This window comes from Temnothorax americanus, unplaced genomic scaffold (genome assembly GCF_048541705.1).
Source record: "Temnothorax americanus isolate GAGA-0224 unplaced genomic scaffold, ASM4854170v1 Scaffold94, whole genome shotgun sequence".
Taxonomy (NCBI): Eukaryota; Metazoa; Arthropoda; class Insecta; order Hymenoptera; family Formicidae; genus Temnothorax; species Temnothorax americanus.
The window spans coordinates 209,615-235,589 of NW_027509817.1; the positions used below are offsets into that span (position 1 = coordinate 209,615).

Sequence of the window (25,975 nt, forward strand, 5' to 3'; positions counted from 1 at the left end):
ACTGTGAATACGGGCCTTCGACAGGTACATAGACAATCGAATTTTTCATTGCAATAGATGTAATGCTAGTCCCCGAAACCTTACAGCAATCAACAACTCGACGCAAAGTCATTTTTTCAGACTTTACTTTCTGCATAGCCTCGTTCATTGTTTCTTGAAATCGAGTTATCATTATTTGAGTTATCATACTCATTAGTTGATTTGCAATCTATTAAGGAATCAAAAAAGAATACATTTTTTTTGTAATAGTTATAAAATGTTGAAAAAATGTATGATCCAAATTACCCCGAAAAAGATGATCCAATTAATCCCATACGTCGATTTCATAAAATACATTCGTTTTCTCTAAACTATCATAATAATATTATTTAAACTACTTATTAAAATGATTTAGCAAACTATATACTGTAAAAATCTTTGCATAAATTTCAATTTACCCTTTCGTTACAAAGTCACAAAATTAAGATCGTGATTTTATATTAGCGCCACTTCGTACACTCGCGCGCGCGATCTCTACGCTTCTATTGTCGACACTAAATTACACGCAATACAAAGTTATTGTCTATTGTTTCCGGTGCGGGGAAAACGCACAGAAGTAACTGGTACGATAAAACAAGCTTATATACTGATCCGATTCGCCTCAATCTATACCTTATAAAAGATTTAAATATATTTGATCCAGTCTTGACAGTCTGTTTGGCAGTAATAGGTACTTTTATTTTTCGAGGTATTCATAGAGGGTCCAAAATCATTTTGTTTAGGTTCGAGTCAGTCTACTTAAAAGTACTGTTTCGGACTAATCATAGAGAGTTTGAAGCTATGCTAACAGATTCGAATCTACTTGTAAGGTACTTAATCTCATTGCTAAAGAAAACATCTTCAATTTTAATATAGGTACACATATATCGACGCTATCTTATTAGTATATATCGTTATCTTCTCGATTTTTAAATATACTTTTGACTAAAGTAAACTTACCTCACAATTTCCCTAAGATTTATTAGTTTTATTTAATAATATCAGTTTTATTTAATTAAATTCCATTCAACTAAATTTATTCAACTAAATTCTATTTGTTAAGAAACAGAGTTGTCAAACTGGCTCGAGAATATTCCTGACGACTATTCACTATTCGACCGACGCGACACTTGGACTCACCACGAGTCCCCTCGCCGATGTCCTTCCGCCAATCTGTCTTGACAAAGGTGATCGACGGCGTGTGCCAATTGGTTTTCAAGTCGTGAATACCGCGAAGTGTATTCATCATAGTGGTCATCTGTGCGCCATATTTTTGACAGGGCGCGTGCCGCGTGCCGATAATATGGCGTCCGCGAACGCAATAATTTAGGGAGTCGCGGCCGTGTAAAGAATGACACAAATTCAGAGACACCGCAGTGGACGCTGTAATGCTAGGGCGCTGATGCCAAGGTAATAATTTATACCGATCGAGATGTAAATATAAGAATATCGCAAATGACATATGGCATTATTCATTCCGCGGCTTGTCGCGACGATTAGAACCGCGAAAGAACCCTCCGAGTGTTAGGTGCCTGCGAAAATCAGGGATGAAATAAACCGATCTGAGACAGGATTTTAATATGTCCACAATTACTGGGATATTTTTGTAAATTTACAACAGATAATTTTTCAGAAGAACTTACAGCATTTCCTTTTATTTTATTTTTTATGTTATATATATATTTTGCAAAGAATATATTGAATAGATATATTTTTCAATATTTTAAATCGTCGAAAAATATATCGTTTGCAAATATTAAATAATTACAACTGCAGCTATTTTATGTGAAAACATGTATTTTGAATAATCGGAAGAGATATGGAGTCGTTTCAATTTATTATCATTACTATTCCATACTACATTTTTTAATAATTAAGATATCAACACGAATATTGCTGCTTTGAAAGTTGTGTTAATTTTAATACTTATACATTCGATTCCTATATATATAAGAAGCGATTTAGACTTAATTAGAGCGGCGATATAGCTGTAATATAGCTCCTCATGCATTTGACCTATTGATTATATTATATCCCATACAACTGACGTCTAGTCGACAGTAAAAGGTAATAATAAGATGACGAGGTTTACCTAATTTAATGTATAAAGCGGTCGGTCGGGCGTTGAATAGCTCGTAAACTTTAGTAACGTGGTTTCTCCTTAACTCCCTTTTTGCGCCTTTTACTTTTTACTTGCGCGCACACCGCGCGCCATTATGTTATTTCCATTATTTCAAGCGGATCTACGTGACGCAAACTTATCTGCGGCGTAACTTCTCTTAATACAATGCTGATGCGCCCCGTGTCTTTTCTCACAAGCTCTCGTCTGCGAATTATAACAATAATCTTATACAGCTTTTAATCTCTAATTAGATACGAATTTGTCAAAAAATAAATTAATACAAAAAATTAGTATATTGTGCACCATAGGGGCGAAAGGAGCCTTTGGCTCGGGCGGCAAATCACACGAGTCTGAAAAAGCTTTCGCCCCGAGGTGCACACGATATTTTTCACAATATCTTTACGGAAAGTTCGACCTCTATGCCTAGAGAGAGACGAGAGCGGTCAATTTCAAGCCAGGGCTTACTTTCCTCCCTAGAAGGCGGAAAGTGGTTAAGTGGTTTCCATGGAAAACTTTCCGTGGAAATGTTGTGAAAATGGACACTACGCACTCGTGTCCAATTCTCAACTTCCCGCACTTTTTACACAAATAACTATTTCATAACACCTCCACGGAAAGTTCGACTTTCCATGCCTGTAGAGAAGGGCGAAACCGGCCAATTTCACGTTAGGGCGGTATAGCGGGCGGAAAATAACCACTTTCCTTTCTAGGGAGGAAAGTGCTCACTGTTTAGCAAGTATATATATGTATATCATTTGTATACATGCCCAAGGAGAACAAAAAAGTCAAGATAATGTCAATTTAACGAGATTTTGTTGTACAATTTTCAACAATAGGATCCTTACAGGAATAAAGAATGCGTTTGATGATCAAGCTCGATCTTCGGTCGAGTAGCGATCGAAAACCGGCTATCTCATGCGTAGTGCAGTTTCTGGATGAGCAACGAGTTTCTTTGAACGCGCGCACGTCCTCCGGGGACATCCTTACCGAGAACTTAGATTATTATATCATAACGATCGGCAGTTATAGCGGCACTTATGATTTATCGGATTGCTCTCGCTCCAGGAAATTCTTTTTTTTCTTTTCCTTCGGTTCTTCGATGAACATTGGTTACGTGCGCGCGATGTCAATTAAGCTCATTAATTAGCACATCCCGATAAATATTTTTGATATAATTTGATGTTATCGTTTCGCTTCGCTTTACGCATACCAGCGAAAACGCTTGATCACTTTTTAACAAGTTTTCCTGAGGATTAATTTAATAACCAGCAAGCAAGACTAATCAGGCGGCGTGTCAAAGCGTTTGTTTATTTTCCGGCACGCTTTCTTCTAATGGAAAGCGTGAAATTAAATGACTAAGCAGATCGATACGAAAATTATAGATTGCAAATTAGTTTGTTGTTACGTTTGCATTTTTTTCAAACAAAACGTTTATGTTAACGTTTGTCGATGTAACAGATAGTTCTAAAACAATGTGCAATTATGTAAAATTTATAATTATTTTTAAATCAGTTAGAAACCGATTAAAAACTTATGGTTTGGCAGTTAATGGATAAAATTATAAATTATCTATATTATGAAATATATCAGTGTTTGTTTCTTGTAAAAAGGCTATTTTTTCGAGGGAATTTAAGGCAGTGCCAGAAAATTTTGGAGACGAATTGCAGCGACGCGACGCTAGAGAAACGTAAGATGCATTTTGACAGTACGAACGTTTTCCCGCAAACGAATTAGGTTGATTTTAATAATTGGTTCCGCGCATCTTCTTGTTATTCAACGATTGCCCCGAAAGGATTAACGAGTTTTCGACTGGGCCGAACGTCGAGGCGAGGAAATAATCCGCTCGACACGGAGTCAGATGGCTATGAAATTGCTCTTCGTCCGGGGTGCTGACTTTGACACCATAAGGGTAGCGAAAGGTGTCTCGAAATTTTCGGTTTCTAGATCGCTTTCTCGTTGTACCTGCAGCCTGGAACGAATCACTTCTCCCACGGGACGCGACAGAAGAAAAGTTACGATCTAAATTTGATTTTGATCGGATCTTGACACTTTTAATGTAGTCATATCTAACTAAATTCATATCTAGGTTTAATATAAAATTGTCTAATTACATAATATTTTTTTATAGGATTTTATAAAATTTTTGATACTAATAATTGTAATAGAATTGTAACAGACAGATAATTAAATCGAAGAAGAAAGCGGAGTTTATTATGATAATTAAAACATTTAGTATAGTATTCGGTATTGATAGAGACTTTATATCATCGTGCAAATAATTTTTAATTTATTAATACATTTACTAGTAAACTAATAAATTAATTAGCTCACACAATAAGTAACATAATAACAAACTATAGATACGTGAAATGTAAGAACTCAAAATCATACAGTTCACTAAATATCAATACATACGAAGAGCAGCGCGAAGAAAATGGAAAAAAGATAATCGAATCTCTCGGGCCAATTTGTTTTCCCAGTCGAAAGGGCACGGAGTAATGCGTTTGACGCAAATTGTGCCTGAAATCGATTTTCAGCGATCCTTTCGATGCTTGACCACTTCTGGTCACGCCCTACAGCCCAAGTGACCACTCGGTCAAAATCTGTCTTAGTTTCCCGCTGTCTCTTCGTTTTCTTTGGGAAATCCATTCTCCGCCCTTCTTTCTAACGGAATATTAGCTGTTTTTCTTCTAACTTGCACTGGCTTAGTACTAAAAGTTAAATGTAAAGGCGTGAATATATCATTATATATTTTTATGATTTATAATATATATATATATATATATATATATATATATATATATATATAAAGTAATATTATAGGGTGTTTAATAATTACTTAAAATTACTAACTCTCGTTTGTTACGTTTTTCAATAAATAATGAGAACTTACCTAGACAGCACGCATATTCAAAATTGGGACAAAAGATGTCTTATGACATGCTGTCTAAAAGACGTTTTAATGACGTCTTTAAGACGTCTTCTGTTAATTTTAAACATTTGGGTGTTGTCTGAGTAATTATTAAAGATCCGCAAATCAGCGTATGTCCGGTAAGAAGAGACAGCTTAAGAGGAGTGCTCTGTTCGACACACACGGCTATGTTCAAATAAAGCTGGACCTCCGTGCACCAAGCAACGATAATCGCTGCGCTATCTCTTCTCGCTGAACGCGAACTCACGCTGATTCGCGGATCATTATTAATTAATTTCTTATTTTTTATTGAAAAATTTGCAAAACCGTCTATATATTAACTTGGTAACATGAATAAAAATGTTATAATAAACGCGAAAAAAAATTTTGCATTTATATCTGATACCCATATTTAAAACTGTTTCTTCGAATTTACTCGCAATAAAATCTGTGATGTCAGATCTTATATGGGGAAAAAAACACGTCAAATCATCATATAGATATAGCAGAATATGTTCTTATGCTTAATTATATATGTAATTAGCCTCAAGGACGACAATTCCATTTAAAGTATTTTACCGTTTAGCAGATATATTGCATGAGATCGGGAATCTTCTCTCGTAACAGCAAGTGCCGAACGCTAGTCCGTCCATTCAAGTAATTAATGATCGCTAATTACCGGACATCTGGTGCTGGAAGGGATCCTTATTTACGACAGGAAGGTGGACGTCCATATAGAAAAAGAAACGAAAAAGGAAATCATACGAAATCGCTAACGAGCTCTATTGTGGGGCACGTGCCGCTGTCCGCCTACGTATCTTGAAATGTGACGGATTCTTTTTTCCTTCTCCCGATCTTGCCAATTTAACGAAAGGAGGGAACTTGATCGAAACCGCTATCCGTATTTTGTCCATTTGTTCGTCATCTTGCCTCTTTCCGGGAATTGGTTTTGACAACTCGCTCTATCTTCGTTTTTCATATTAAACCTTGACACATGACTGCAATCTCACACCTTGTCGTTATTTTGTAATAGAATTGTTGTGACACATACATTGCAGAAACGAAACTTTCATCCTATAAATATTTTTTTAACATTGGATTATTTTCTATGTTTTTCTGTAGTTCCCCGAGAGGAAAAGATCTCCGTCCTCTCGTCGCGACGTTTGTCTAAACATCTAGTTACGGTACCTGTTTTTCATCCTCGGGATCTTTTTTTACAGGTCCCTCGCATGTCCATCAACTTTTCGACGAGTAATGCTAGGTCTACAATGCGAGTCGTAAAGTCGTGAGTCGTAAAAATTGACCAATCATAGTCGATTATTCTCCTCAAATTTGATTGTGATTGGTCAATTCTTACGATTCACGACTTTACGACTCGCATTGTAAACCTAGCATAAGAACTATGGATCCACGGTGGAGTCACGGCCAAGATCGAGAATTCGTAGATAGGATAGGTACGTGTCGGGACGATCAGCGCGGTAATGCTAGGTCTACAATACGAGTCGTAAAGTCGTGAGTCGTAAGAATTGACCAATCACAGTCGATTATTCTCCTCAAGTTTGATTGTGATTGGTCAATTCTTACGACTTTCGACTTTACGACTCGCATTGTAGACCTAGCATAACGGATCCGCCGAGAACAATTCGACGTGCGTTAATTGACCATTTTGCTGGATCGATCAAGGTGCACTCGTATGTAGGCACCTTTTAAGGACGCCGTGTCATATTCTCACGCGTGCACGTCGCTCTGATCTGATGTCTTACTTGTCGTGTCGTTTCGCGATCATGTTCTCCTTTCGTGTGCTGTCTTCAACGGATCTTATCGCCTTTTTAAGGCCAACGTCGAGATCGTCGATGGAATGTTGTTTGTTCGCTTCTGACGTTGTCCAACAAGTATACCTCAAGCACGAGCGACATTTTTCTTTTTCCTCAAATTTGACGTATAACATGATGGACAGCTATTTAAAAAAGAAGAAAGTATCGATATTTTTCTAGCGTCCTTGATATATTAATGGCTGCATTTCGATATTTACTGTCAGCAATTCTGTCAGTACTGAAAATCTTTAGTATACATATAACGTAAAATATAGAAAAATGTAGATTTTTAGTACTGACAGTGAATATCGGAATGCAGCCTATATATCACGAAAAATGTCACTATAAAGTAATTGTTCATAATCATTTGATTATTAAATTGGGAGTAATAATTTAGTAATAACTATACTAAAAGATAGTAGTGTTATCTTTGAATCTATTTAATATAAATTTAAAAAATATGATTTTTTAATTTACAAACAAAAAAAGTTTCTTACATTAGTCGTATTAGGAATTCTTCGATTCTATCTGCATAATTGTTTTGATAAAATAGTGGAGATGTGCGAATCAAGTATTTTTGATGTCGAATCGAATTGAATAAATCGACAAAATTTCATTTGAATCGAAGTGAATCGAGTGATTTCGAATCGAATCATTGAAATGTAATTTTTAATTAACAATATATCTAATAATTATTAGACTGGATTTTAATATGCGGATAATAAGAGAATATTTCAATGTGGAAAAATAATATTGTTTATATAATATAAATTTTTTTTATAAAATATATATATCTACATATTTAATATAAAAACTAATAAAGTATATTTTATTTAATTTGCAGTAACTGAAACAATTAGGTGAAAAATCAGATAAATTTTAAAATACTCTAATATAGTATCGATTAATATTATCCAATTACATACATAAAAATTAAAATAAATTATATTATTTTATTATTTTATTATTAATAGTTAATTATTATAGTTTAATATTATTATATTATTAATAGTACTCATAGCTTACTATTTTTTTACGCACATTTAAACTTTTACTTGCAATTTGATAGAATAACAAAGTATATGTTAAAAATTAGAAATGAACTTTTTGACTGCTATTTAACCGCTCAATGAGCGGTTATAATACTGAATACACTCACTGAATGCACCATGCACGTATTAACATGATCGTACTTTTGCTTATTAACGGGAAATATAATTTTATAAATTTGACAATGTAATATGATTTGCATTCGTTCTAGATTCAAAATTTTCGAATAATTTGGATTCAAATCATAGAAATTCGAATTTGAATAGTTCGCACATCTGTATAAAATAGTCGGATTTGTGTAGCTCCGCTGGATTCTGTGCTATGGTACTATATATAATAAACAACTTTATTTATATACATATACAATATATTCATATATGTATAATATCTATGTATATAGTTGCAAGTTACAACATAGTTGTTTTAAACGCTTGTAAATAAACAGTATGCATTTCAATATATTGCATGCTGCGAACAAAGCATTACAGTATCAGCAACAGCTGCTGGTTGTAATATGCGTAACGCTATATTAATTTGTGTTCGTCCGGTCGTTTCGGCAGCAAAAGAAAGAAGCACGACCGAGAAACAACTGGACAAAGACAGACGCGACGTGAGTAATTAGAGCGAAATTACGGAGCGGTGTCTATGCGCAGTAAGGCATTCTCACGGCATCAAAAAGACGTTTCGCAATAAATACACAAATACACATATCACGCGACTTGCACAATCCCGGGAGAGAGAGAGAGAGAGAGAGAGAGAGAGAGAGAGAGAGAGAGAGAGAGAGAGAGAGAGAGAGAGAGAGAGAGAGAGAGAGAGAGAGAGAGAGAGAGAGAGAGAGAGAGAGAGAGAGAGAGAGAGAGAGAGAGAGAGAGAGAGAGAGAGAGAGAGAAAGCAACCGTTATGTCAAAGACGGTGTATGACAAAACGGAAAATAATGAAGACGCCGTCGGAAGGAAGACACACGTGAATTAGAAACTTGTATCCGGAAGAGGTTCCGAAGGGAGAGGAAAGAACCGTCTACGGAGAAACGGAAAGGTGGGCAACAAGTGCGTGTGCCGGTCATGCACGCACCCACGTGCAGAACCGGAAAATCGGCGTTTATGCACGAAATGACCGGAAGAATGCGGTATGACATCGTGCATCGCGGCGTAGCGATTCATTCTGCTTAATCATACCCAATCCGCACAGCTGATAGCCCGGGAGGTAGCGACACAAAAGTGTCAGCGATTTGATTAGTCTTGGAACAAAGTATAATTTCTCTTGTTTTAATAGTGTTGTTGATGAAATGCAGAGTCTGGCTGTGCTGTCTCGCTGGAATTGGCGTTGCGGCGCCTTCAATCTTGTCGAAAAAAAACACTTATGTTAGAAGAATTTGATTAGTGCTGAGCTTTTATATATTTATTGTTTTTTGTATAAAAAAATGTTTTAGAAAGAATCTGGCATGCAACTGACACTGGAAAATGAGTCTGGCATCCTCCCAAAGTTGTTGTAAAAAGTCGATTTGTATAGAATCATTTGATTAGAGCTGTAACTTGTCAAGATGGTAGTTTAAATATATAAAATTATAAAAAAATAAGTCTGGCTACTTGTACTGGCTGGAAAATTCGTCTGGCACCCCCTTTAAAGTCGTCTGGTCGAGCGCGCCGGTAGCTCGTTGCCCGCCGTATCTCTAAATATTATTAACGCATTACTCATTGAAAAAAATTTTACTTGTCCAAAGGAAAAACGTAAACGATTTCGTGCTTATTAGTAGTGGAATGATGTGTAATTAATTATGTAATAATCAGAAATAAAGTAATTTAAAAAAAAAACTATTTTAAAGTAGACAACATTATGCAACGCTTATAAAAAATCAATTAATTTTATATATTAAAATTATTAATTTATTCATCTGGATAATCTGTAAAATCAAACTTTTAATTTCTGATGAACTTTCATTTTCATCATCGGGGAGCTCGGTATTGTCAGTATCGTCATCGGATTCTTCTTTGATTTCCTTTGATTGAGTACGTTCATGATCTGATAATGATTGACAAAGTTGAATTTATTATTAAAATTACATGATTTTAATAAGCTGCAATAAAAACAAAAACTTACGAACTAAACTAATTACCTCGTTTTATTTGCAAAAAAATAATTATTATTTTAAAATCATATTTCTAAAAAGTCATGATTAATTATTTATTAATAGTATTTAAACCAAAATTCTTTATATTTTTATAAACTAAAATATTATAATATTATTAATGATTAATTAGTTATTATAATGATAAGTATCTTTATTAATTTCAAATTATTTGTTGCATCATTATTATAACTTTATTACTAGTTTATTTATTTAAAATTAATTTTACATTTATTTAAAATAAAATTAATTTATGAAATACACCTTTATTTTTTTCCTCATTTGATTCAAGTAATATATATCGCTCACGAACGGGGGCAGTTGCACTCCTTCGAACCAAATAAACTCATACTTTTCGTCAACTTCTTTCCAGCCATTCTCAATCGGAGACAAATTTGTCATATGCTGCAAATAAGCGTTTCTCCTAATGGTTGCGATACATGACGCTCTCAAAAGTTGTTGCTTTAATTCGGATTGACTTGGAGGTATATATGACGCATCAAATACAACTTTTGAGAGCGTCACACATCGCAACCATTTGGAGAAATGCTTATTTGCAGCATATGACAAATTTGTCTCCGATTGAGAATGGCTGGAAAGAAGTTGACGAAAAGTACGAATTTACTTGGTTCGAAGGAGTGCAACTGCCCCCGTTCGTGAGCGATATATATTACTTGAATCGAATGAGGAAGAAAATGAAGGTACATTTCATAAATTAATTTTATTTTAAATAAATGCAAAATTAATTTTATATAAATAAACTGGTAATAAAGTTATAATAATGATGCAACAAATAATTTAAAATTAATAATGATACTTATCATTATAATAACTAATTATTTATTTATAATATTATAATATTTTAGTTTATAAAAATATAAAGAATTTTGGTTTAAATACTGTTAATAAATCTTTAATCATGACTTTTTAGAAATATGATTTTAAGATAATAATTATTTTTTTGCAAATAAAACGAGTTAATTAGTTTAGTTCGTAAGTTTTTGTTTTTATTGCAGCTTATTAAAATCGTGTAATTTTAATAATGAATTCAATTTTGAATCATTTTCAGATCATGAACGTACTCAATCAAAGAAAATCGAAAAAGAATCCAATGACGATACTGACAATACCGAGCTCCCCGATGATAAAAATGAAAGTTTATCAGAAATTAAAAGTTTGATTTTACAGATTATCCAGATGAATAAATTAATAATTTTAATAAATAAAATTAATTGATTTTTTATAAGCGTTGCATAATGTTGTCTACTTTAAAAAAGTTTTTTTTTAATTACTTTATTTCTGATTATTACATAATTAATTACACATCATTCCACTACTAATAAGCACGAAATCGTTTACGTTTTTCCTTTGGACAAGTAAAATCTTTTTCAATGAGTAATGCGTTAATAATATTTAGAGATACGGCGGGCAACGAGCTACCGGCGCGCTCGTCCAGACGACTTTAAAAAGGGTGCCAGACCAATTTTCTAGCCAGTACAAGTAGCCAGACTTATTTTTTTATAATTTTATATATTTAAACTACCATCTTGACAAGTTACAGCTCTAATCAAATGATTCTATACAAATCGACTTTTTACAACGACTTTGGGAGGATGCCAGACTCATTTTCCAGTGTCAGTTGCATGCCAGATTCTTTCTAAAACATTTTTTTATACAAAAAACAATAAATATATAAAAGCTCAGCACTAATCAAATTCTTCTAACATAAGTGTTTTTTTCGACAAGATTGAAGGCGCCGCAACGCCCATTCCAGCGAGACAGCGCAGCCAGACTCTGCATTTCATCAACAACACTATTAAAACAAGAGAAATTACTTTGTTCCAAGACTAATCAAATCGCTGACACTTTTGTGTCGCTACCTCCCAGGCAAATAGTTCACGAAACAAAGTAAAATCATCTGTCTTTTCTTTTCTTTAATTTTAAACGTAAATCTACATCACAGAAAACTGATCGTATCAAATTGGCGAACAATTTTCAAACATTTTTTTAAATTTATTATTTTGTTATAGAAGCAGAGCATTTAACAGTATTTACTTATATCCCAATTAGTGACACAAAACAAACTTCTGTGAGATATATATTATGGCACAAAAAATTGTTTGGAATTATATATGGAAATAAGTATTTTTAAATGTTTCAATTTATTATAAAAAATATTGTTAATCTCTGCCTTCTTTTGCAATTAATTTCATGCATAACGTAAGAGAGACTGGGGCAAACTCAACACAATTTTTTTTAAGGCAATTTTCAATAATTAATTAAAATTTTCAAGCAAATTCAATGGTACATATTTAAAGAGTGTTCTTTCAGGTACAAAATTGCTTAAGAAAGTTTTGCTGTACGTCGCTTAGTTTTGCCCCCAGGAAAGGAAAAGTGACGCAAAAACAAATTTTCAATTTAAAAAATGCCGGAGCAAACTCGACACTTTGCTTGATCGACACAATTTGATCTGAAACTTATATTTTTTATTGTCTGAAAATACAAATATATTGTTTATCGTTCATTTAAAAAGTACAAAAATTCAGAATAAAGTAAAACAATCTTTGAAAATAATGAGAAAAAAATGTTGAATTTTTACAATTATTTTCATCTAAACTCATGTCTGAAAAACAATTAATGCAGGTAAGCTCGCGATCGAACGCGTGAGCACACATTTGTCATGAGCCATACGGCTGCATGCCAAGCATCGTTTGTTATTGGGAGCCGACGAAACGACGTGGTGTCTACTTTGCCCCGGATGTCGTTTTTTACTTTTGTCACTCCAAGAACATAAAAATTTTGAAAGTATGCAAAAACGATTATTGAATTCGTATAGAGCATCGAATTTCCCATCAAAATCACTTGTCTGTAGATTCGTAAGAGTAAAGCTCGATGAAAGAGTAGCAATTTTCGAGAGATCAGAAAAATTACTTTTTGCTATTGAAAACGCTTATGTCGCATTAGAAATTACACCATAACTCTGAATGTCACAAAATTCCATTGACAGCACTAACACATAAAGACGCATTTACAATAAAAAAGGCAAGTTTCTACGATAGATTTAAATTGGCAAAAAGCCTAGTTTCAAGTTTGCCCTGGTGCCAAGTTTGCCCCGGTCTCCTCTATACCTATAGGAATGTGACTATTTATGGAATCTTTCTTCTAGTATTCTGTTCTTTATAGAAAGTGTCATTATTAACAATACATCGCATTTTTTATTTATTTCTTTTTTTTACAAACATTGTTCTTTATTTACAATAGTGTACAAGATTATATTATTTGGTACAATTGATATTACTATTATTTGCATCATATAATGAATATATACTTGTTTAATACATAACGCTTCTTATTTATAGAAATCTTTGGCCGATTATACACTAAATTTCCGCGAACGCGCGATTTATTCATTATTGTTCTTTACAATCACTACGTTTACGCGAGCGTTACTTCTGTAGTAACTTACGATAATTCCTTCGCGTAAACGGGATTTTGTAGTAACTTACGATAATTTACTCCACGTAAACGAGTGATATATCGTAAGTTACTACATATCAGAAGTAACGCTCGCGTAAACGTAGTAAATGTTCTTCAGATTATTAGCGCTTTTCCACTTAAAAATGATCAAAGTTGATAATTGTAATCTTGACTAGATACGACAGTAATTACAAATTCACAATTAATGAGGATTCAGTTTTATGATTATCGCTAAAGAATAGTATTAATCTTAAATTCAAGCCCACTTCCACTAGCTACAGAAAAAAGAAAGCTATTTCACGACTAATATAATAATGTATAATGATAATAGTTTTATTTCGTTCGATAGAAATAGTAAAAAAATTAAATCTCAGCCATGCTAAAAATGATATGTAATATAATATATTCGTTGTGTCTTACAATACGTTTATAAAATATATTTAAAAAACTATCACATACACATGCAAACGCATAAGCATAAACACAATAGGCTTCTTTTGCTACTATCGCGCTTAGTCTTTGGATCTCTTTAGCTGTTTCTTTTTTCTTCTTATACTAAAATACATAAAAAATACACAGACACGCGTGTTCCCTATTGCATTTGCGATGCACACTTAAGTAAAAAGATATTAATTAACATTATTCTCGATGTCTTAATTTAAAGCGAAAATATATTAAAAATATTTCAAATAATATAAAAAATATATATATTTGAAAAAATTATCAGTATCATATACGTATTAAAATCGTAATTATATAACTTATTGCCATTTAAAATAATTTTTTGCATAATAACAATAGAAATAATTATCAGCAAAAATGTTTAATTCTTATAAAGACATAATATTAGGTTTTAGTCGGATATACATAATTATTTAGATTAAATTATATATGATAGTATATACTGAGAAGGCCTTCTGTACCGTCTGTGCAATTCAGTCTTTACATTGTTACAACAACCATTATGAATATCTTGTTACGCTTTATATACGTATTGAAATATTATCTGTGCGTTTTGTTAATAATTTTATATCTTAAGATCATATGATAAATAATTTTGACTAACAATTATTCGTCCTTTTTTCAGTTAATTTTACTCATAATACACAAGTATCGCAGTTCCAACACATTAATGTGATAATGATTTCTCAACATTCTAAATTTAAGAGTTCAGTACAACAATGGTTTAACTTATTAAAATCTAAGAAAATTAATTTTGAAATTAATAATTTATTTAGATTAATTTAAAAAAAAGGAAAAATTATGATTAGAGGTCATTGTTGCGACCCCAGGATTTGCCGAAAATTGGATTAGGTAAATGCATCTTCAAGGTAACAGTGTTAGGGTGATACTGTGCATATGATACTTGCGTTTTCGACTTCGAGATCTATCTCTTGCTGTCGTGTCTTTGTAGAAGATCACACAAGGCAGCTATGTAGCTTTGTGCCATTTGCAGGGTTTCGAACTTGCTGAGTTTGTGGTCGGTCCCGAGACTCGGCACGACTTCGCGCAGCTTGTCGAAGGCGTCGTTCAGACCGTTCATGCGACGTCGTTCGCGCGCGTTCGCGGCGAGACGCCGACGCTTGAGTACCGTCGGCGACGGCGGCACGTCGCGAGATCTCCGTCTGCCCTTCCGCGGACTCACCGGCGGCGTTGTCGGCATTCTCTGAAAAAAAATAAAAAAAATAAAAATTGCAACTCGATCGGAAACGAATCGCACTCGGTGCACTTTCAATTATTATTATTATTTCAATTATTATTATTATTATTAATTATTAACAATTAAATTAAATATATATCATCTATATTGGAATTTAAATACTAGTTTTATTCACTCGGTCGAGCTTAAATTGCAATTTGAATCAATTCTTAACGCGAAAGTCGAGTATATATTTACCTGCGTCGAGATGATGGGCTCCCAACAATTGGCGCGAGGTTCGACAATCGTGAGGATCGGCTTGCTGTTCTCCAGGGGTTGATATCTCGGTTCTTGAGGAGACGTCTCGTAGCAATATGACGGCGGCTGATAATCCATTGAGCTTTCCTCGTACAATGTCGATCGCGGTGACGTGGTCTGATCCATCGAGTGCGGCGGTTCGTATCTGTAAATTTGCAAGGATATCCCGAAGTCGGTAATCTAATCTTGTCGATAAGACTCTCGGTGAAATCCTTAGCACCTTACGTTTTTACCTTTGCGGAGTGACGGGCGTCAGGACGCCGTAAGGTCCTCGATCGAATCCCTCCGGAGTCTTCGTGTATTCTGACACCATGTCCTTGGCGTAGTCCAGCGTCTCGATGTCTCTTCGCGGCGTGAGCTCGCTCTCGTGCGTGCAATTGTCTTGATACGCGATTTTCGTGGACTCATAGTTCGGGGAGTTGTACGGCGACGGATACAGGGGATCGTAGCTCCTCGCCGAGTTCGGGTATGCGGGTGTTAACATGTCGGATTGCGTGTTCTGATAGTTGCAGTGATGGTTCGATAGCAGGGCCATGATTGGATTGGAAAAGTTATTCGATTAACTTGACACAACAAGAATATATCTCTATGCGTAACACATACGGAGCCTCATCAGAGTTGTGTCACATCAAGGTGAAGTGTAGCTAAAGTAATTTTCTTTTTATATACAAGGTCGAGATTCTTGTGTAAGCAAATTTTTTACATCTCTATGATCTTTGTCAAATTGTCCCGACGTCACACAGAAGAAAGGGCTGAAGCACCAGGTTCGTCAGCGTTGATTCACATTCTATTGAGTTTGTCAACACAGCTAAGTAATGGCTTTTAGGCGATTTATTCTTATATGCTATTGCTTAATACACACCGCATTAAACAATTTTATCGCATCTAATAAAATATATCCGATATAACATTGAGAGACGCACTTCTTGTGCGTCAGGAATACCGCACGTACCATTCGACACATCACCTACGCGAAATCAACCCGATCGAATTCTCGCGCGTACTTTGTCCTCGCTGATAGTGTCTTAGTTCACTGCGTTCCTCGTATCGAAATTCTTGTACGCGTGGGCCGTGAGGCCGAGAAAGGAACATCGAGACCGAACTGTCAGGCATTCGATCAAGTCGGCGGAAGGACGCCAAGGTGGACACCACAATCCTGATCCTCGCGGTGTAAAGGCTCGAGTTTGAGTGCGCCTGGCGCGTGCCAGAGCGCCCGTCAGCAGATCAACATATGGTTCCCACCTTGTTTTCTACCTATTCCTCTGGGCGATACGTACACCTGGCAGTGGCTCATTCGGGCTCCTTCTGTATCTACCCCTCTTCTCCTCAGGTTCTTCGACATCCGCTCCGCAGGCACGCCCGCGCCGCGAGTCCATCCTACCTCCGCTCCGCGACCCGCTGAGAAATGACCGGCGCGGCGGCCTGAAAGAAAGAGCTTGCGGATGTTCTTTGCGAAAGAAGAGTTCACTTTTCTATTGTAATCAGCGGAATGATAAACAAAAAATTTTAAAATTGAAAGTCTTATGTCTATATATTGTCTTGATAAGAAATTGTTTGAAACCAAATTTTGTCTATGCTGATTTATTGAGTGCTATTATGAATTCATTGAAAACTCGCAATATCGCGATGATGTTTTTAAATTTTACGGCGCTGATCAGACGACGAATTAACCGTGGCGGCGGTGGCGGTGGCGGTGACGTGCAAAAATTAATTTCCAATTTCCGATTTCCCGTCTTTCTTCCTGCTTAGTGCTCGGATCGTCGTTCGTCGATGACCGACAGCAGAACGACAGATGCTTTCACAATAGAAGCCACTCCACGTGTAATAACCATGTTATATCGTCGCATTTTTGTATAGGTAGCATCAAAAGAACAACGAAAACGTAACGCGACGGAGAAGAAACCAAGCATTTATGATTCTCGTGAATGCGGTTTTCCGTCGTCTATAATCTAAAAACGAAATAAAAGCGTGCAATTAGTAGTTTTAAATTCAATTGTAAGATGAGACTAACAATTTTTTTTTTTAATGTATTTAAATTACCAGATGTTGCATTTTACTTCGACATGTGTAAATTTCTTTATTATTTTAAGAAATATATTAAAGTAATTACACACAAAATAATAATTCCGTGCGTTTTTGTATGATTAATTTTATAGCAATTAGACATGATTAGAATCATTTTAAAAACAAGGATTGGTGCCGTTTTGCTGCTACTTTTTGTATCTTTATATTATCATGTCGAATAAAATCAAATTCTTTAGAGTCACCGATATTTTGTCAGGTTCTTATTGCCCCAACAGGATTAGGATTAGGAAGACGTTGAGTGAGGAAAGAAAGAATGCGTCGATAGAATCGAGCGGCTTTTAAACGCTAGAAGTCATCAAGATAACGTGTACAACTAAGGGAGAGGGAACATAGTTGCGTAGGAAACATGATTGTTTAGGATGTTACATTTGACAGAAAATATATAGATTGCACCTATAGGTTGTATTATTTATAATTCCATATGTGTGTGTGTGATTTTCAAGGTGCAAGGTACATTCAATTTGTCGTAAAGTTCGAGTTTAATAAAAACCCAGCAGCATAATGTCCAAAATTGGGACATAAAATATCTTAAAGACGTCATTAAAACGTCTTTTAGACATTATATCATAAGACGTCTTATGTCCCAATTTTGGACAACACATGCGTGCTGCCTGGAAATCGTGTCTATCAAAATTGTATCAATTTTAGTTTTGTACGATTTTTGATAGCGCACCGTTAAAATGGTTCGAACAATATTCACGTAATATTGATCAATTTGTGACCGAGTCGTGGACACTCTGTGGATGAATCGTACGCGCCGACGAAGGTTGATACGAATGCCGACCAAAAGAGAAGGGAGGGAAGGTAGTAAAATACAACGGTCGCGTGCTACTACCACTGCGGACCCCTTCGCCTTAAGACAATTAGCGATATCCATCTCCTGTGGGGTTCTACCCCTCGTACGGAACGGAACGGAACGGGCCCAGACTCGGCGCGCGTGGCATTCGTCTACGAGCGTATAACGAGAAGTGCCGCAAGGTGTCGGCCAGCCAAGGGCGGGAGATCTCAGGATAAAGACGCGCGCGGCGCCGGAAGGAAGCCTTCGAGAGTGATTGCGCCCGAGTCGAAATTCCCGCCATTCGGTACCCTACCGTAACGTTGAACCGTGTGTTAATGTTGTCAACAGTGCCAGAACTTTAAAAGACGCTAAAGCGCGACGCGAGCTAAAGTGTGACGTGATGGCGACAAGGCTTTACAATTATTTTCGAGATAATAAAAACACTTTCTCTCTTTTTATTCGCACTAGATGAACAATGGTATAATAACGACAAATATTTATAATAATTACTAAAGTGTGAATTATTCAGACTATATTATGGAAAATGTAAAAAATAGTAAACAAAATGTTAATCCAAAATTTGTGAAATTGCGATGAAATACTGAAATTTGAGAAAATTGAATGTTTTGCTAAAAGTGGCGTGCAGCTGTCTTTCGATTTCCTCGTTGAAAATGAAATAAAAGTGAAATGGCGTTGGGTGAAGGTTTATTCTATCTCTCTCGTGAAGCGATGCCGTTGATAAGGGACTTTTAATAACCTTGTATTAAGAATCGCGATACAGTGGGGAGAAGGTGTAAGGTGTTGGTGACTGAAGGCGGGAGATCTCGTGATAGCAGCCGGGGAGAAGAGTGCACTCGGGAGGAACGACACCTTGCGCAACCGGGTGAGTAGTTTAATCGATAGATACTGCCGAGTGGACATTTAAACGCGTTCGATGTAAACAATTACGTCCCGTTAATGTTTAATTTTGATATAATCTTTTTGCTGCGGGAAACTTTAGCACAAAACGTGCACTGTATATGATAGACGCTCAACAATGAACGACGTTGTGAACGGCCAGAGTAACTTTTTGCCAGCGCATGTTATTTATAACAATCGTGCAAGCTGTTGCTGAATTGTTTTAAAATTATTAACAATATTTAGTCGTTAACCAATCTTTGATAAAATAATTGTCGAACGCTTATAGGTGCCAATAGCGTAAGATGATCGATATGCTATAGGCTCTAACAACAATGAGAAAAGATTTTAAGCTATTTAGGTAACTATAGAGATATATTGGCGAATATTCTATAGCAACAAATTTTTTCTGACTTTGAATACATTTGACTATGGTCATGATTGAGAACGTACCCTCGTCATATAATAATTAACTTTTCATTAGCTTTTGTCAGCTTATATTCAATTTCATCCACATCCAATTAGAAACTCCATTCGAGGGATGGAGCGCGTGACGAGCGTATGATAGATCGACTATTGCTGTTTGCAGTTTCGACACTCCGCCGTTTTTGGAAACGAATCTGAAACGTATCCGAGAGCCATATGGCATCGCAAGCGCGTAGCGAAATCCTCGACGCATCCTTTAATTTTTCTTATGACGCTCAAAATCGTATTACATGTATGTACGTTTCAAGATATATTTCAGGAAAATTTAATGAAATAATTTTATATAATTAAAATATATGCACATATGTGTGTGTGTGTGTGTGTGTGTGTGTGTGTGTGTGTGTGTGTGTGTGTGTGTGTGTGTGTGTGTGTGTGTGTGTGTGTGTGTGTGTGTGTGTGTGTGTGTGTGTGTGTGTGTGTGTGTGTGTAACGTATTAATATCGGAAGAACGTATGCAAAACGTAACATACTGACGTAACGATTATTAGAATAGATATATGTATAAGTTCATTTAATTTAACAAAAAAAATCTCTATTTCTGTAAATATGTGCGCGATAAGTAATTATATGTACCAAGTTGCAATATTCTATATCCATTTCATAGCGTTTGAAATGACACTATTTATTAAGCGTTCACTTTCCGAAAATCTTTGCAACAAGGTTGCAAGATCAGATAAAAAATAACGTAGATACGCGATGTTAGAAACATATTGATAATATACTTCCTCATTTCTATTCTTACTCGGCACTCTATTACCGATTCGTGATAAAATAAACAGAAAGGACTTGATAGGACAGAAAGTCGTTGCGAGATGGGGAATTCAGAGAAGCGTACGTCTTGAAAATTCATACCTTCGAAATGACAGATAATACAAAGCAAATTGCGTCCTGTAATTACGATACGTCGCTTTGCAACGAACATCAAGCCGCATAATTAGATGTATACCTTTCAGCAATCATTCGGCATCAGCTATAAGTACCTAATAGGAACAATTGTTTAAGAGTTGTGTTACACAAAGAATTGTTAATATTGCGAGGTATTGCGTATGACTGGACGATATGGTAAGGATCGAAAAGACGCCCTTAGTACACCACTAACATAAGTAAAATGGATTTCTTCGACGGGTACAACTACAGAGTCAACAAAATTCTATTGTCGGCCATCGGCCAATGGCCTTATCAATCGTCCAGGACGAGCCACGCAATAGTCTTTGTCATAGTAACTATAGTTTGCTTGCAAATTCTCACTAAGGTACGATGACGACTACCTACTCCATTGCGTTATTTCGAAGAAATAAATTCATTTAACTCACGCTTCTCCTTCATGGCGTAGAATAAACTTTATATTAAAAAGACGAGTCGTAATCATGGATTTAATTTTTTTCGCATAACTATGATAATAATTAATTCTTTCAAGCTATGTGGTATGTTTCCCTACATTTACGATATGGACATCGTGATCGAGTGTCTTGTTCCGATAATGGTTGATGTATCGGGTATGACGAAAATAATGAATTCCACACTGTGCGTAAATGAGGTATGTGGGATCATTTTTTCTGTGATATGTATCTGAGTAATTAACTTCATTCTTCTTGACGTGATAAAAATGTTTTTCTGCTCGCGAATTGTTTCAATGTGCCAATTTACGAAGCGTACCGCCAAACATTTAACTCCAACAAAACATAAAACCTCAAGCAACGTATTGGTGTACTTTAAACGTATATACTTAAATAATTTATGCAAATAAATTTATAGATCAGGGCATTACTCGATCGAATACGAGATGATTTTTATTCGTTGAAAAATTCCAATGATACAAAGATTCTTAAAAAATACGCGGATAGTGGCAAAAAATCCTCGACTATTTACGTTTGTGAGTATCAGTCCGAGAACAAAATTTTCATATTCGTTTAATTAATTTATTAGGCCTATATATCTTCAAATAACTTTTCTTTAGGTGTGCTATATTCGCTAACGGTAGTATTTATGTTGATGCCTTTCCAACCGTTAATCCTTCGTGTCGCCAACGCCACGACTCGGCCCATGTTGCACAGAGTCGAATATTACGTCGACATGGATCAGTTTTATTTTCCAATTTTGATTCACGGATATTTTACCGCTATAATTTGCGTTACGTCTATCGTCGCAACTGATGCGATATTTATTATATTTGTGCAACACGCTTGCGGGCTATTTATCATAACTGGGTGAGTAACAGCGTCTCACGGGAGAAGATTTAACGAGGGGGCCCTCTTCTTTCTCAATTTTATGTCGTTATCCTTGAAGCTCACGAATAGAACAAGCGATACAAGAGGTATACCTGACCGGAAATGTCAATCCCCCAATTACGAAAGATACGGCATATCGAAATATGATACAATGCATTCACGATCACAGAGCGGCTATAAGGTTTGTGTCGTTTTACACCTCGATTATTTTAATCTGACCGTAGAGATATCTAAACACTGCTTGTTTTGGAATAAAAATAAAAATTTATGTAGTTTTATACAAATACAGGATTTAATTAATTGTCTAATTTTTCCGGTATCACGACGTGTTCATTCATTTTTATTGAAATATATTTGAATCAAGGTTTGTTAATCTTATGGAAATTGTGTACTCCAAGCACTTTCTGTTTCATTCCGGGCTGAATATGATAGCTATGAGCGTTACGAGCGTTGGGGTATGTGCGTTTTGTACATATTATTATGCTAATTGCGATAGTATCGAGGATTGTCAACTAATTTAGTAATGTACCGGCAGATGAACGATCGCAGAGATAAGTAATTTCGTAAATCTAAAGTTCTTTTACATCTTACAAGGGGACCTTCAGGCTAACGGATTTTTTTTTTTTTTGTACTTACTGTACTTGAGAGTTATCATTCGGACATCAATTTCCCAAAGTATTAAAGCGCGCTTTTCAGAAAAACTCGAGAAAATCGACTTTGAAGAATTCCGAGCGCGCTATGTACACAGAATTTTAATTTTAAGGCTCCTGGGTAGTCACCGCGGCCATATTGGATTCTTACTATCGAGGCGAGGAAAACACCCAATTTTGTTGTGCATGCCATTTTCAAATAAAAAGACATTTCAATAAAACATCACTATAGATCGTTTCAGAACACTTCCAAAATTGGCCGAAAACTACCCTTTTCCCTCGACAATAAACAAACAGCCATAAAACGAAGCCTAAACATACGGGAAAAACAGCCGTTTAACGACTATCGAAAGAAGGTGAAAACGTTTCTTCCGCATGCAAATCTTACTTTTCGGCCAATTTTACGAGTTTCATGAATACGTTAAACGTTAGAGCACAAGCACAGAGCAAATAATAAAGAAATAGCACGTACAACAAAATAGGTTGTCAACATGTCACAAGACAGAATTCTCCATTGGAGAGAGTGAGAGGAGAGAGTGGCGTCGCCACCGTCAACGCAGAGTTCTCGGCTCAGGGACCAGGAGCCTTAATGTAAAATTTATCAAATCCATGTTAATTAATATTTAATCGTTTTCAATTTTGTTTTCAATAAAAAATTTACACCTTCTTATTTTGAATATTGGTACAAAAATGAAAAACGTCAGGTAGGAAATAAAATGGTTTTATATTTTTGAAAATTACGAGAAAATACAGCGCAAAAATGATATTAATAAAAATATTGTTTAATTTTTAAAAGTGAATTATATGATATGAAATATATAGTTTAAAATATATTGTATACAGTCGTTTTACACGTCAATATTGCACGAACCAGGATGATATTCATCGTAAAAGCAAGGGAAACAGTAAGTTTCACGGCATCTAGCACACCGTACGAACGCAGATATTTTACAGGCAGATATTTTACAGGCATTTTAATTAATTCTCGAGAAAATTGCATTAAAATTCAATCTATTGTACATCACCAGCTGTTCTCTCCAATCTTTAAGAACATGATTCGAAACGCGTGCGGCAAATCGCTTCAAACCTTTGTGATAACAGAGACATTTTTATGAACGTCAATGAAGTATGTTTTCCAATAGACATTTAAAAAAAAACCTTGCGCCTGTAAAATATCTGCGTTCGTACGGTGTGCTATAGATGCCGTGAAACTTATTGTTTCCCTTGCTTTTACGATGATTATCATCCTGGTTCGTGCAATATTGACGTGTAAAACGACTGTATACAATATATTTTAAACTATATATTTCATATCAAATAATTCACTTTTAAAAATTAAACAATATTTCTATTAATATCATTTTTGCGCTGTATTTTCTCGTAATTTTCAAAAATATAAAACTATTTTATTTCCTACCTGACGTTTTTCATTTTTGTACCAATATTCAAAATAAGAAGATGTAAGTTTTTCATTGAAAACGAAATTGAAAACGATTAAATATTAATTAGCATAGATTTGATAAATTTTACATTAAAATTAAAATTCTGTGTACATAGCGCGCTCGGAATTCTTCAAAGTCGATTTTCTCGAGTTTTTTTGAAAAGCGCGCCTTAATACTTTGGGAAATTGATGTCCGAGTGATGACCCTCAAGTACAGTAAGTACGAAAAAAAACAAAAATCCGTTAGCCTGAAGGTCCCCTTGTTAGACAGTCAGAACAGACAATCGAAATATAAGATGTCTTATGTCCTGATTTTAGACACGCGTGCTGTCTAGGATCTTACATTGATTTACACAAAGAATAGGCACTCTTTATTGATGTTTAATTCTAGGATTGTCATATATCTGTGACAAAATTTCAAGATGCTAATTTGCTTCTTGGGATTTTCTCCTAGTATTTTGCAGTATATGGAATCCCCCCTCCAAAAAAAGATTTGTTGAAAGATATACATTTTTATCGCAATTATATGAATAGAAATATTTGGGGAGGGGTAGAGAAAGTCTATTGTGTAATCCAAATTTACAAAATAATATGTGTATAGTCGCTCTCCTACAATTAAAATATTGATTAATTATCCGGCCACAATTAATGTAATCAATGTAATGTCGTTTAGGCTGTGTCAAAATCGGACGATCTGTCTGAGCTTCTTAGACTAGTAGCGGTAACGTGTGCGTTATCATTTCATCTATGCTTTGAATGTATTAATGCTCAGAGATTGATAGACAATAGTGGATATCTTCATACTAATCTGTACGTATGTTACGAATCTCGCGTAAGCATTAAAAACAAGATAATTAATATTATTGTTATATAGAAGTATATGAACATAACAATTAATTTAATAGATTCAATGAACTAGCCTATAGTCAACACGCATGTCTTAAATCGGAACATATGACGCCTTAAAGACGTCATTAAGACATTTTCAAGACGTCTTATGATGTCTTTAAGATGTCTTGTGTCCAATTTGGGACATTGTATTCACTGGGATATGAATATAAATTTAGAAACATAACAAAACGCGAGCAATCTCATGTCTATAATTGCAGAATAAATTTAAACTGGTACGATGCGTCGCCCAGAACAAAAAAGGTTGTCCTTTTTATGATGATGAAAACACAGCCGCCTTGCGTATTAACGGCCGGCGGTATGTTCGTTTTGTGCATGGAAACATTCGCCACGGTAAGATAATTTCTCTGAACCTATAAGGGGATGAAAAGGGTACGTCGACATAACGTTTACGTGAAAAAAATGTATCGTGTCGTATGCCTCAATTGAAGTACATATCTTATCTATATGACTGAAACACATTTCTTCATTATGTTGTCAATTGAAATTATATTATGTTTACACTTAAATACTGTCCTTACAATGTTATCCGTTTTTCTTCAAGATTTTGAAGACTGCTGTGTCATATTTTACTTTCTTACGCTCGGCGCATTGATGGACACAGCTTTCCAAGATAATTGATGTGATCATGATAACAAGAGGCAACAACAATCCACTAGTTAGATCTAGCACTGACTAGTATCGGTCACCTAGAAATTTTGATCTGAAATTGAAAACAATTGCTATACAGTTACTAAAATTGTATTGTATCTTATATCGAAGTTACTAAATGAATGCGAACTATATATTTAATATCAGTGTTATATATATATATATATATATATATATATATATATGTGTGTGTGTGTATATATTACATATCATATATATATATTATATATATATATATATATATATATATATATATATATATATATAATCTATCTATATATATATAAATGAATGTATGTATGTTTGTATGTTTGTCCGCTATGCAAATCTACAGTTTTCAACCGAATCTTAAAGAATTATATATGAAACAGGGGTA

The 25,975-nt window shown here is 35.0% G+C and overlaps 2 protein-coding genes and 1 pseudogene across 5 annotated transcripts in view; 2 read left to right on the forward strand and 1 right to left on the reverse strand.

The window, feature by feature from the left end:
• The window catches only part of LOC143908428 (uncharacterized), a 268,255-nt pseudogene that overhangs the window by 32,175 nt on the left and 210,105 nt on the right, over window positions 1-25,975 (forward strand). The gene's annotated exons all lie outside the window — the stretch shown is intronic.
• On the reverse strand, window positions 13,314-17,525 carry LOC143908422 (uncharacterized). Its single transcript, XM_077426089.1, has 3 exons — window positions 15,708-17,525; window positions 15,415-15,619; window positions 13,314-15,183 (listed from the first exon to the last, which is right to left on the reverse strand). Exons 1-3 carry the CDS (start codon window positions 16,007-16,009, stop codon window positions 14,905-14,907), a joined length of 786 nt encoding a protein of 261 aa, XP_077282215.1. The 5' UTR covers window positions 16,010-17,525; the 3' UTR covers window positions 13,314-14,904.
• Window positions 20,692-25,723, forward strand: LOC143908404 (odorant receptor 13a-like). 3 transcript variants are annotated; one of them, XM_077426072.1, is made up of 9 exons: window positions 20,692-20,972; window positions 21,138-21,257; window positions 21,476-21,593; window positions 21,678-21,927; window positions 22,007-22,129; window positions 22,313-22,403; window positions 24,713-24,849; window positions 25,149-25,281; window positions 25,493-25,723. In XM_077426072.1, exons 1-9 carry the CDS (start codon window positions 20,829-20,831, stop codon window positions 25,541-25,543), a joined length of 1,167 nt encoding a protein of 388 aa, XP_077282198.1. In that variant the 5' UTR covers window positions 20,692-20,828; the 3' UTR covers window positions 25,544-25,723. The 3 variants fall into 3 exon arrangements, with proteins under 3 accessions (XP_077282198.1, XP_077282199.1, XP_077282200.1); XM_077426073.1 differs by lacking the exon at window positions 24,713-24,849; XM_077426074.1 differs by lacking the exons at window positions 22,313-22,403; window positions 24,713-24,849.